Below are 13,199 nucleotides of genomic sequence, written 5' to 3'. Positions count from 1 at the left end.
ACACTAACCCCAACCACTTCTTGCCGAACCCTAACATTAACCTAACCCCATGCCCTTAACTTTGAATCAGGTCTTCACCCTAAAATGAAATGGTTTACATTATGGGAACTTGCTTTTTGTCCCCAAAAGTGAGGCAAGTCACCACAATGTGACATTCAACATGAGTAATACCTGCTCTACTCCTCTTGTTGGCGTCATCATAACTGCATTGGCTGCTAACCTGAAATACCTGGTAAACAAACCAACAACCAGCATCCACCTCTCTCTGTTACACATCTTTAAGGGAAACACATTCCTCAAATATTGTATGTATATTGTAAATGTATGTACACAACTTTGTAAATCAATACAGCTTTCAACAACTGTTTTTTGTGACATTCAACCCAAAGCACTCCCCAATACTATTGCTTCCTGTTCATATCAAATTTCAGATTATTTTTCTTAATTTGATAGTAATTATTGAAATGGTTAAAGTGAAGTAAATAGTACAGCTTGGAAACTGTATCAGCCCAACTGTTAAGAAAAGGTTTTTGAGATTTAAGTGTTTTAAAACATATGAGTATGTTTTTTTTTAAGTAGTGGACCTCTAAAGTCTTGATATTTCTTTTAGAAGTGTGCCCATACATAAAGTGAAACTCCCAGGAAGCACAATTATTATTACATTATTCTAATTCATCAATGTAAGCTGTAAATTTCTTTTTGAGAGACAAATGAAAGCTGCCTTTTTGAGTGACATTTCAGATTTACTTGTGATGGAGCAATCGAATCCTTCAGCTGAAGTTAAGTTGTTTAAGTTACATTCAAACCATATAATGATACTCCTTGCTGTAGATGCCCAACCCTGTTAGTCTCATTACTTCTTTACATCAATTTTAATTGAAACATGACAATAAGATGTAGGTCAAAGTGAATTTCAGACTTTAAGGACGTAATCAGTGAACAGAATCAGTTTGTTTAACCAGTTCCTCTCAACTCAGATATATATTGGCATTTTGACATTGATGCCATGATTATACATATTGAGTCAAGGCACCAAGGTCATGAAAAGATCTTCACAACATCAATCCCTCATGTCCCTCCTCTTGTCTGACCCTCCGGAGGTGCACTCAATCTTTCACCCTGATGAAAGGAACAAGAGTGTCAGAAAAAGAAAGAAGAGAAAACAAGGCATTGAATCGGTAAGAGCTGTGTGTGAACACAAAGTACCAAACACAAACAGGGAAATGGAACACATAAATCCCTTCTTTTAACCCCTTCTAAGCCTCACCTTTGTTTCTACCTAAAGCAAAGCATAGCAGAGAGGGAACAAGTTAAAGGAAAACTGTCAGATACGACACTTCAACTCCAACAAATGGCTGTCAGTGACACAGATACCCTGTGTGATCCCCAAACAAGAACTGAATTTGATGTGTGTTAAGACTAATTAAAGTGCGAAGTCAAACAATCAGCCAATCGAGTTAATGAATATTCAGAGGGGGTTGATACGGACAAAATACCTTTTACTTGAAACATCAAGCACTTGTTCTGGCTAAACATTAACTTCAATCAGAGGGACGATCATAGCAGGAGCTGACTGAGAGATAGTGGGCCTGTTCAGAGGGGGAATAAAAAAAAAAACATTCTCTTGATTTTATCCTCTTTCACTCCAAAATGCAACACCACACTAACTTTTCCCCACATAGAAAAGACTTGTAGTCTCGCCTGAGTGTTTGCCCACATAAGCTCAGCAGGATTGCCCTCGCTGTTTGTTCATGGCAACACTGCACCAATGTAAAGTAGCCCCAAAACGCTGGCCGGAGGCCCATCTGAATTTTAAGTGACCGGTTCCTGCACTTGTGTCCTAACACATCTCCCTCTTCTTTTCCTCTATTTCTCGCTCTATCAGTCCTCTAGGGCTCGCTTATTTAGGAGGACTTACACATATCAAGGGCCTCCTTTCACTCCTGTGAGGCCCAGGGACAATATTTCTTATTTCCCATCTGGCAGGACAAACCCGCCCACTGTCACCTCATAGCTCTATATAAGACAGCAAAAGGGCCTGATGATAAGAACTTGGTCTCAAGACAAGCCTGGCCATGCGGTGTAAAGTCCTCGTCTATGTCGTCCTCCTGACTCTCATAAAGCATGGTGAGTATTGTGTCATTACGCTTACAGGCCAGCTACAAAGGCTGAATTTGCTGTTTCTTCACCTAATGACCAGTTTTGCACAAGTTTGAGCTGAACAGGTGAAATTGCAAATATTGATGCAGAGCTATCTCAGATGGATTTTGAAAGAAGGATGTTTTAGGTAACATTGCAAATCATTAGTTTGTGTTGATCTCATACTGGAGTACTGGGTAGGAGTTAAAAGAATTGTGAAAGTGATCATATTAAGACATGTCAGTAACAACATGCACCTGACCTTCAGAGTGTATATAAGGACCAGTGAGCAGGTATTGCAACATAATGTACACAGTGTGATATGCTTGGCCAACATGATAATGCATACTGTGAGATGTTGGAGATTTCGCTATACCATTTATATTGACATTGTGAGCAATGAGGCAAATCAGTGAACAGGCCTGCTTAATGCCAGTATTGGATTTATAAGATTTTTGCATAATGAAGTGTCTTAATATGTCAGGTATTGATTCAACCAAGACTACATATTCCAGTCAGGTTATTATGCAAAATGTCTCTCAATTGAATCTCTAAAGAATGTACTTTATCTCAATATATATGATGACATATGGCACATGATTTTGAAATGTAAATTTATTAGGCTACATATACAGTGATAAAGATTTTATTCATGTCGTCAAACCTCGAGTGCAAACTAATACTCACATGTACTAAGAATAATTACCAAAGCAATTGTTTAGATCACTTTGAGTAACCATTTAGGAGTGAAGTCATTGTTAATGTTGTTAAGTTGACACTCTTCTCTATACACTTTACTTTACTTATACTGTGTACATTAGATAACGATAATTACAATTTCACCACCTGTGAAAAGTATATTCAGTCATTTCGTTCTTTCACTTTTAAATAATTTGGACTCAAATGTTCTGAATGCTTTAAATACTTTATATTAATCACCATCTCGATCAGCTTGGACCACAGTGTGAATTTGAAAAAAAAAATTGTTTCCTCTTTTGGATTATTTATACATTTACAGTCGAAACTAGAAAGCCACCCACCAAAGTAGAGCATTAGTCATGTCTCTCATTGTTTTCCTTCCTGTCAACCTGCTATGATCGGCCCATCTATCACTCATAACAATAGGTGCAACACGATAAACACTTGATGAAGAAAGTTTTCCATTGCTTGGCCTTATACCTGCCGAGAAGTATTTATTGTACTAGTTACTAATTAATCTGATTGGCGGACAGACCTGACTGAAAGGCTTCATATTTACTCTGATTCAAGGAGGTAGACTGAGGTTATTGATTTACGATTAGGGGTGAAAAGAAAGAATGTGAGGTGGAAAATTTCATGAAACTCAAAGGCTCTGTCTCAAAATTCCAACATCACTCTTTATTCAGGTTTATGACATGCCCATTTAAACAATACTATTTGCCCACACTGATACAGATATTTGTTATTGCAGTTGTATTGTAGTTTGTTTCTGTAATGTTTTGTCCTAAACAGCATCCCCTGTGGCTACAAGTGGAAATTACATCACAAATCGGCATGTTGTGTTTACTTCTTGTTTTACTTTTCTGATAAAAACCAGTGATATATTTATTTGTGATCTGTTACAGTGTAACAGTAGCTAAAGCAGAGACACAGTTAGCAAAGTGACTCAGTAATGTCAGTTACAGCCATTAGCTTCTGCTCATATCAGACCAAGTAAGGCTGAACCACTGAAACCCCTGTATGCTGTAAATGTTTTGCGCAAAGCTGGGTTTCATTTCTCATTAATTTTTGACATTTTAATTTGAGGAAGATTGAGTCATTTCATCTTTCACAAGATGATATTGTTTGACAAGTGCTACATAATGCTATATATGAGGTTTTGAGAGTACACACACGTGTGTGGACATTTAAACAATACACACATATGTGATTGGCTTTCCACTACATTTCTGAACCTGGCTTAAAGGGTTTTGTGCCAATTCAACCACAACCACATTAGTGTGGTTTGACACTGATGTTGTGTGATTAGACCTGCATGCAGTCAGCTCTGGTATTATGCGGGTGTAGTGACAAACTGACATTATGAGAGTTAAACAGCAACATCTACCTTACAATAGCTAACATTAGCTACCATTAGCTACTGGTCCTGAGTGTTCCTGCCATGAGAGTTCCTGTTTTGAGCAAAGTGGGGTTTCATTTCTCATGAATTCAAATTTAAATTTGAGAGAGATTGTGTTATTTCTTCTTTCATGAGGAGAAAATGTTTCAAAAGAGCCTCACAATGTTATAGATGGCTTAACCTACATGTTAGCTTGACTCAGCTTATGATATTTGTAAAAAAAGCAAAACTATTTAAGCCGTCCTTTGTACTGAGAGGACATCTAATATTAAAGGAACATTTCACCAAAAGTTCACACAATCTCGTCACTATAATCTTACCAACGTGCCTGTGTTCACGGAGTGTCAATGACTACTTTTCAGTAAAAGCTATTTATTTCTTCTCCATCTACAACTTTCTTTCTCTGCTTACAGTGTCTCCAACTGAAATACATGCCAGCCCAAATACAAATGCGACCCTCCCCTGCAATGTGACATTACCTCCCTCTGAAATAGACAAGTCTCTCATCGAAGTCAGCTGGATAAGCAACGGCTCTGACATTGCCTCATTCAGAAAAGCAGTGACCCGAATAAAGGAAGGCTTCAGCTGGAACACCAGTGATTTCGTCAATGGGGACTTTTCACTGACCATCCTCAGAGCCAGTCTAAGCCTGCAGGGAGTGTATGAATGCACAGTCAGCGAGAACTCCACAACACTACACTCCAGCAATGTTACATTTAGTATCCTTGGTATGTCTTTGCTCAGTTGTGATTTGATTTGAGCTCTAAGTACTCAGCTGAACCTAAAACGGGCACAAAGCTGGCTTTTTATCTCTCTCTCTCTCTTTTTCCCTCCATTTTCCTGCTTCTCTCCCTCTTTAGCTTCCCCAACTCTCTCAATCCCTGAGCAGTGGGTGGTGTTAGAGACAGAGAGCCAGCTTGAGTGCCATGCAGATGGTTTCTACCCTCCTCCTGTCTCTTTCTCCTGGACCAGAGATGGACAAGTGATTAACCCTGCCTACCAGGTAGACGGTGAACAGACTGCAGTTGGGTATTACAGGGCTGTGGGCAACCTAACTTTCTACCCTTCCCGTGAGGATCAGAATGTGACCTTTGGCTGCAAAGTGTTGCACAGTGGCAGCTATCAAGAGCTGGAGTTTCAAGTCAATATCACCTGTGAGTGACACAAAGACACATTACATCATTTTCTGTGCACAGAAATCATCATCTGTTATGAGTCACATACCCTGCATTTTTCTTCAATTGCAGACCTAGAAGGGGCACTTCAGATAATCACTATGGTACACATTTAATTAATGAAGCTATGACACAAGATTTAATTATTGTTTCCCCGTCTCTCTTCAGATCTCCCTTCTGTTAAACTCTCTACCGTGCCCTCGTCCTCCAACAACATTCCTCTCACACTTTACTGTGATGTGGAAAGTTTCTACCCAGAGGAGGTGTCTGTGTCCTGGTTTCAAAACGGCACGGTCCTCCCCGAACCTCCTGGCACTGAGCAGAACCCTGATGGGACATACAGAACCAGACGCTATTATACTTTGACTCCTGAGCAGAGGGAGCAAGGTGGGAAGGTGGAGTGTGCAGTAAACCAACCTGGGGTGAAGCAGCCAGCTCGTAGCTCAATGTACCTGAATGAAATGGTTCCCCGAGGTGAGATTTTAATATGATGATTTGACACGACCCATAAGACAGGATTTGTGACATTCTCATTAGCAGAGACATTTTTCTTGGTACAATTCACAAGATCATATCCATCTGAGACATGCAAACACTTTTGGTTTTTGAATGACAGTTTGATGGATAAGTCAGTAAAATCAGATGCTGGTCTGGAACAGTCTGACAAAAAGTGCCTAATGGCCATCTACTGCTGTCCTACTTTTGCAGGCAGTTGCACAATTGTTTGCAACTTGTTCATCTTGTCACAACAGTCTTTTATTGTAAATACCTTGTAGTCAAGTCTAGGACTCCTGCTTATGTGTCTTGTCTCGGTCTGTTCTCCCACAGATGAGGCTCCAGTGTTGACGAAATCAGCCAAAGCATCTGTGGCTATGATGTGTATTTCTCTGGTGCTCGTCTTCCTCCTCTGTTTCGGCTTCTCTTGGAGGAGAAGGGATGGTGAGTTAGAACCTGCTGTGCAAATTAAGGCAGTGGTACAGTTTCTAGCATTTTCGGCTTGTGACCCTTGTGACCCTTGATCACAGGGTATGTCCTTAGAGATGTTTCCTTCTTTGATTGTTTAATTCGGCTTTTTGGAAGCATAAAAATGAAAAAGTATCCAATATTTCACAAGAAACAAAATGAGAGAGAAGCAAGAAAATACAACATATATAATATAATAAATATACTGTAATTTTGTGTGAGAGATTTTGACCTTTCTTAGTCATCTTGTGTCACCTCTGATTCAACTTTGGACTCCACGCTGACCCCTGATCCCCGCGTTGATCCCCACTGGTATATGCCAGGAGATCCACTGATATTTAAAGAAATATAAGTAATTCCAAAAAAAGACAGAGGCATTATTGCAGTTTCAAGCTCAGGTTTTACTTTGACGGCGTAAAGTAAAGCCAAAAGCTTGAAACCGTAACAATGCCTCCTTTTTTGAGGTACTTCTGCTCTTAACTGGTACATCACATTTTCCATATACTACCATATTAAGTTCACTAAACTGTAAACACACAGAGTTATACACAATGGGTTTCAGAGCAGGTTATGAGGAATTTGTGCTTTGGATTGGATTTCTCAATTGATCTCAAAACAATGTACCAAACCTTTTATTTATTGCACAATAGCTGCCCCTCTTTCCTCCCACTGACTCTTTTATTTTCTTTATCTCCACTCTTTGTCTCCTCACTCAGAGAAACAGAAATCTCTCAGTGTGTCAGGAATCATCCTCCCTCCACATGTGATTGTCGGTCAAAAGGGCAGGGTGACAGTGAGCATTGAAGGCAGGAGGGTGGACCGAGTCCAGACTGCATGGTTCCTCAATGACACCCCTATCTCCGACACCTCACTCACAGGTAGGAGATCCTATACACATCCAGATAACTAGACGTTACTGGTGAATAATTATTTAACCTCACTGACCTGGTTCAGTCATTACAAACTCACGCCAAACAATGTTCAAACTCACAGAACATAAAATTTTATTGGAGATCGTCACAGTTAACAGATGTTTCAGGCTGAACTTAGAGGAAACGTGTATCAAATGATGCACAAGACATTTAGAACAAAACTGTTTTGGTTCTGTTTGGTTCTGATTTCTTGCTTGTTAGATGAGAAGACTGGTACCACTCTCATGTCTGAATTGTAAGTATGTAGTCAGAGCCAGCAGACTGTTTGAGGAGTTTGGCTTAGCACAAAGGCTGGAAACAGGGGGAAACAGCTAGACAAACTCTGCCCATGACTGTAAAGTTACCAGTCCCAATCAAGAAATGAAAGTGCGGCGCACAACCCCTCATAAAACCACGACTTTTTCATTTTTACCTTTCGGTGTTTGTACAATCTAAAGGATAGGTTCACAGTTTTTCAAATCTGTCTTAAAACAACAGTCAGGTGCTCAAATGAACACGGAAACAGGTTTTGTTGCTGTAATCATCCCTCCTGTTCATACTGACCATTAAAAGATTCCCTCCAAATGTGCTTACCATGTAAATGATGGAGGGACAAAATCCACAGTCAACGTTTTGTGCAAAAATATATATTTAAAAGTTGATCTGAAGATAATATGAAGCTTCAGCTGTCTGAGTTAATCAAAACAAATGGATATCTTCTACAGTTGCAGTCTTGTGTCTCGATGGACAGTGTTTTCCTGTTGAGCTGTGATGGAAAGGTTGTAACAAAAAGTGGGAATTTGGCACTAAGAAGATTGTAACCTTGAAAGATGTCCACTTGATTTGACTAATATGGATGACTGAAGCGTCATATTAGCTTCAAATAAACTTTTAATAAGTTTTTGCACAGAGGGAGGCTTGTGGATTTTGTCCCCCATCACTTACATTGTAAGTGCATTGTGAAGGGATCTTCTAATGGTCAGCATGAACAGGAGGAATGATTACAGCAAGAAAAAATGTGTCAATGTTCATTTGGACACCAGACTGTTGTTTTAAGACAGAGCTGAAAATTTGTGAAGTTATCCTTTATACAAATGAGAAATATTGTGTTAAATGTGAGCTTTAGAGGTGCACATTCTCCATAGAGAACTCTCAGCAAGAGCGCGAATAAGTGTATTTCCAAAAACGATTCCATTAAAGCTACTTAAGGGAATAAAAGGGGGAAACTGGATTTAAATGATTAATAAATACAGGGGCTAGGAAATAAAATGTGTTAGAATTTATTTTATAAGAATACAGTGAAATGAATGATGGGTACATTGAATGTTTTTTATTTGTATTGCAGCTACTCCTAAAGTGTATTGTGTTTTCTCTTATACACTTTAATTCTGCTAACAATTTACAACCTTACAAATACCTTACAAAGGAACCTCCAAAGCTAACTTTAACTGCCTCTATAACCCTTTAACTACCATCCATCTGCCCTACGGTCTAACCCTCACCTCCCCAGTATCAGAGAAAGGTCCTCTCCTGCCCTCCAGAGCACAGATGGGTTACTACAAGCTGCACACTGAGGGGCCGCTGCACTCCTCCGGAAGTGGCACTCAACAGCTGATCTCCTCGCTCACCTTCATCCCCCAGATTTCAATCCACAAGGGGGCTGTTTTCAAGTGTCAGGTGTCCTACGCAGGCAAGGAGAAGATTGTGGTTGAGAGGGTCTCTGAGAAGTTTACAATTCTGTGTAAGAAAAGATTTTGTGTTATTCGCGTTGCCTCTATCATTCTATGATTTTAACAAATTCTGCAAGAGACATATTTGTATATTTTCTCTCTCAGCTGCTCCAGAGGTATCAGAAATTCAGCTGGCAGAGACACCAAATGACCCTGGTAAGGTTAACAAAAAACCCCCAAAACAAAATATACTAGATTCCCAGACATACAGATCTGAACATATCTGGCTATAAAAAGCCGCATCCTTGCAATTTCTGTCCTCCAGATGTCATCAGTCTGACTGTCCAGGCGTCCCAGTTCCACCCGGACGTCATCACCTTCCGCTGGTTCTGCCAGGGAGGTGAGCTGAGCCCTGTGGCTTCCCAGGCCTCTTCCTCCCCACGACCAAATTCTGAGGGCTTCTTCTCAGCCTCCAGCCAGTGTAAGCTCCCCCGAAGTGAACTGGAAATGGGGGGCACCAAAGTGTGGGTCAGTGTCCACCACATCGCCCTGAAGCAGCCGGTGACATGTGAGACCAGAGGTAAGAAAGAATAAGGGAAAGAATGAGTATTCCATTTAATACTGAGAAATAAGTGATTAATTCTCCACTTTATTCCAAATAGGCTTCATCAAGAGGCCGTGTGTGTCCGAGATTGTCCGCTCCACTTCCTCCCCAGATCAGGCTTTGACCCTGGGATGTGAAATCACAGATTTCTACCCTCCGGACATAACAGTCACCTGGCTGAAGCTGAGAGAGGGAGAGCGAGATGACAGAGAGGAGGAGGTGATCGAGGGAGGGGAGATGTGGGGCCCCATGCAGACACATCCCAGACTCTTCAGGGCTACAGCCATTCTGATGAGGAGGCCAACAATTCAGGAGAAAAAGGAGAGAGGAGGAGGGATTGTTTGTAGAGTGGAGCACTGTTCCCTACAAGAACCTATTGAGAGACACTGGAGAAATGCTGATATTGGTATGAATGATTGTAGGCACTTTTACTGCTAACAGCTAGCTTTCTGTGTTAGATGATAGATAGATAGATAAAATCATACAGGTTCCTACAAGTTTATACTTAATACTTTGTATCTGTGTTTCATTCTCTTAGTTGCTCCCTCCATCCCTGCATCCATTTCGGTGTATTGGAGCAGCGAAGGAGTGGGTGTGTTCTCTCTCCTGTTGAAGGGAGGTCACCCCAAGGTTAAATTACTCTGGGCAGCAGGTGGACCCACCCTCTCACCGCTGGTGTCCAATGAGACGGAGGAGATAGGAGACGATGGGCAGAGGGAGCTGAAAAGTGTGTGTGCCCTGGAGAGGTCTACACGCCCACCAAGTCGGACAGACAAACAGCTGGAGAAACGGAAGAATGGACATGCAATAAGTAACTGTCATTAATATATTCATATGTATGCTTTTAAAGATTGGCAGTTAGTGCTCAGGGCCCATTTTCCAGTCAGCCTCTATTTCACTTGCCTGTTTCACTTGTCTCTCTAAAAACTGAAACATGATGCTGATTTTTCTATACATAGAATGTCTAACATGAACTGGAGTCCTCTGCTATACTGGTGAATATTATTTCAGAAAATCTTAATTTTTAAAAGAAATAAAACAAAAATTGCTCAATAAAACACAGAATTGCTCAAAATACTGTCAAACTCTGAGAAAAATCTTGGCTTGGGTTTGAAGTCTGTATATTTATAATGTGAAGCCTACATTATAAACTGGGGGGTGTTTAAAAGACATGCCTCCAGTTTGTATTGCAGGTAGGGAAAGTCTAATGAAACATGGTGTTCCTGTTGCACTATGGGAAGTGTAGGAAATATTTGACCCATAGGGACTTAAAAGTCAAGATCTCGCAACTTCTGTTGCATCTGTTTTTACAGTTCTTTTGATGAGCTGTCCCTCGCGAGTTTCTTAATTTTATGTAGGTGGAATAGTGAATTGCCAAAGTACCCCTTTACATAATTTTCAAGAGGGTGGAGGACTCATTTACATTCTCCTCCAGCAGTCTTCCGAAATTGTCTGGTGTGCAAAACTGATTGATTGATTTGTAATTGTTAAGAGATGTGGAATATCCTTTGTGCTGAAAGTGGAAACTCAACTCACATCGTCATCCCACTTCCTTCTGAAACATCTTTTTGCAAATTACTGAATTTGGTGTGTTGGTGTTGCACTCCTGCAGACACACCCTGACTTCACCGATGAAATATGAAATACTTCAAATGCATACTGTCTGTCGTAGAGGAGGGGTATGATAAGCAGAAAGCCAAATTCAAATCACGCTCTGTAAAGTGTATACATAACATTAATCCTCCTTACTCTGTCTTAAAACGTACACTTCTTTTAGATTCTATTCTGTTCACAACACTGTGCTATTACAGGTGATGTCTTATCATTTTCTTTTGGTGTTTTGTTACAGAAACAAAAGCTGCCGTCACAGACCCCGACACTCAAGGAATAGATTACATCGATGAAAAAGTGGATGGAGAGAATAACAACATCGACAGGGATGAGGAAACAAAGTCAGATTTGTACGAGGACAGTGACGAGGAACGGGAGGAAGACTCGGGTGCACTGCACATCAACCGTGTCAACTTGACCAAAGGTCGCAGAGAGAATGAGAGGACACGTCTGAGAGTGTGTGTAGAGATCACACACCCTGCACTCAAGCTTCCTGTTTACCGAACCTGGACAGGTAAGACACTGCAGCACCATGAGCAACACCCACAACTCACTCCTGTATACAAACAGAGACAAAGATTTTAGGCACTAAATAAATTTAGTGAATATAGCATCTCATCTGCAACTTGAATGCCTTTTTTGCATGCACAAAATTCACACAGTCAGTCTTATTGGTTTTTATAACCAGTGGGGCAGGAATAAAGTAAATCTGCAACTAAACAGGAAGTTTCATGTTAAGTTCTTCAAACTGACCCTCTGTCCTCTCTTTTAGAGCCCAATGAGGAAATTGCATCTACATGAAAACCCTGACGTCCGCCAGAGTGCGTGTCTCTTTGTTTAATACATCTCATTTAATATATCTAATATATATCTTTATAGTAAATATAAAGTAATAGTCATGTTTTAGGCTCTTTTATGTGATCAACAAGTGTGGTTTCGCATGCAACATTTGTGCTCTTTATTTATTACCTCATGTTTTAATGTCATTCTTACTTCTTCTTCCAACCTCTTGATTTTGACAAATGTTCATATTTTTGTATAAAGATGTTTTACAATAATAATCCAGTTATGTGGATCAGCATTTGAAAATAAAATCTAAATACATTTTTTGGGAGTGATGTTTCTTTGGATTTTGTCTTTGTCTTAAATGAAAATGAGTCACTATGTCAAGGGGAGTTAATGTAGGTGTACTTCTCTTTTGTTAAGTGTTGCGTGCAAAACAGATATGTGTTGCTGGTCAACCACGGGATCTGAAATAAGTTCTCATTTCGAAATATACTTCTGTTTTTGTTTCTTTTTCTTTGCACCCAGACCACAGGATCGTCACCTCATAGTGTTGCATAGAGAAGGTGCTGCATGGTTATACTGAGCAATGAAGATGTTGTTTAGTTTAGAAGTTAAATTCTACTGTGCAGGACGTCTAACACGGCTATGTAATGTTGAAAATTAGAAACAAATTAGAAATTAGATTTGTGTAGGCCTAGCTTGTGTTGCAACTTTAATACATATTTCAAGCAGTGTACTTTCTACCGTATGCTATGATTACACAGTGATGCTGTAAAATCCATACATACTCATTGGCTGTCATGGAGATACAGTTTGTATCAATAATCTTGTAGTAAATATTATGATTTCAGCCAAAATTATAGGTTCAACAATTATGATTCTACATGAATACAAAAATTTGCAACATATCTAAACTACCGCAGTACATATCCAGCTTACTGAACTATTACTCCAGTAGCTATAACACTAAATCATCAGAGAAAATCCTCCTCATGGTCCCAACCACTCGAACAGAGCCGGGTAAATCTGCCTTTTCCTTTCACGGCCTGCAAGCTTGGAATGAGCTGCAAGGCACACTTAACTTGATATCTTTACTGGAATCTTAACCATCTCTTGACTTGTTTAAAAATATCTTAAAATCAGTTTTTACAGAACAATGTTTTTAGCTCCTGATCCCTATACGTTTTGTGTTTTTTTTTTATGACTTTAGCTGTCTTCATATGTATTTCTATATAAAACCTT

General features: G+C 39.9%; 1 protein-coding gene across 2 annotated transcripts; it reads left to right on the top strand.

Annotated features, from left to right (window-relative positions):
* Positions 1 to 2,064: 2,064 nt before the first annotated feature.
* si:ch211-180a12.2 lies at positions 2,065 to 12,232 on the top strand. 2 transcript variants are annotated; one of them, XM_044338422.1, is made up of 13 exons: positions 2,065 to 2,127; positions 4,651 to 4,965; positions 5,098 to 5,391; positions 5,581 to 5,886; positions 6,241 to 6,351; positions 7,092 to 7,253; positions 8,797 to 9,027; positions 9,122 to 9,172; positions 9,282 to 9,536; positions 9,619 to 9,966; positions 10,099 to 10,371; positions 11,410 to 11,685; positions 11,944 to 12,232. In XM_044338422.1, exons 1-13 carry the CDS (start codon positions 2,076 to 2,078, stop codon positions 11,970 to 11,972), a joined length of 2,703 nt encoding a protein of 900 aa, XP_044194357.1. In that variant the 5' UTR covers positions 2,065 to 2,075; the 3' UTR covers positions 11,973 to 12,232. The 2 variants fall into 2 exon arrangements, with proteins under 2 accessions (XP_044194357.1, XP_044194356.1); XM_044338421.1 differs by having other exon boundaries at positions 8,713 to 9,027.
* Positions 12,233 to 13,199: the final 967 nt, after the last annotated feature.

The sequence above is a fragment of the Thunnus albacares genome, chromosome 20, assembly GCF_914725855.1.
Source record: "Thunnus albacares chromosome 20, fThuAlb1.1, whole genome shotgun sequence".
In the NCBI taxonomy this organism is placed as follows: domain Eukaryota; kingdom Metazoa; phylum Chordata; class Actinopteri; order Scombriformes; family Scombridae; genus Thunnus; species Thunnus albacares.
This window is presented reverse-complemented; position numbering and strand designations above follow the sequence as displayed.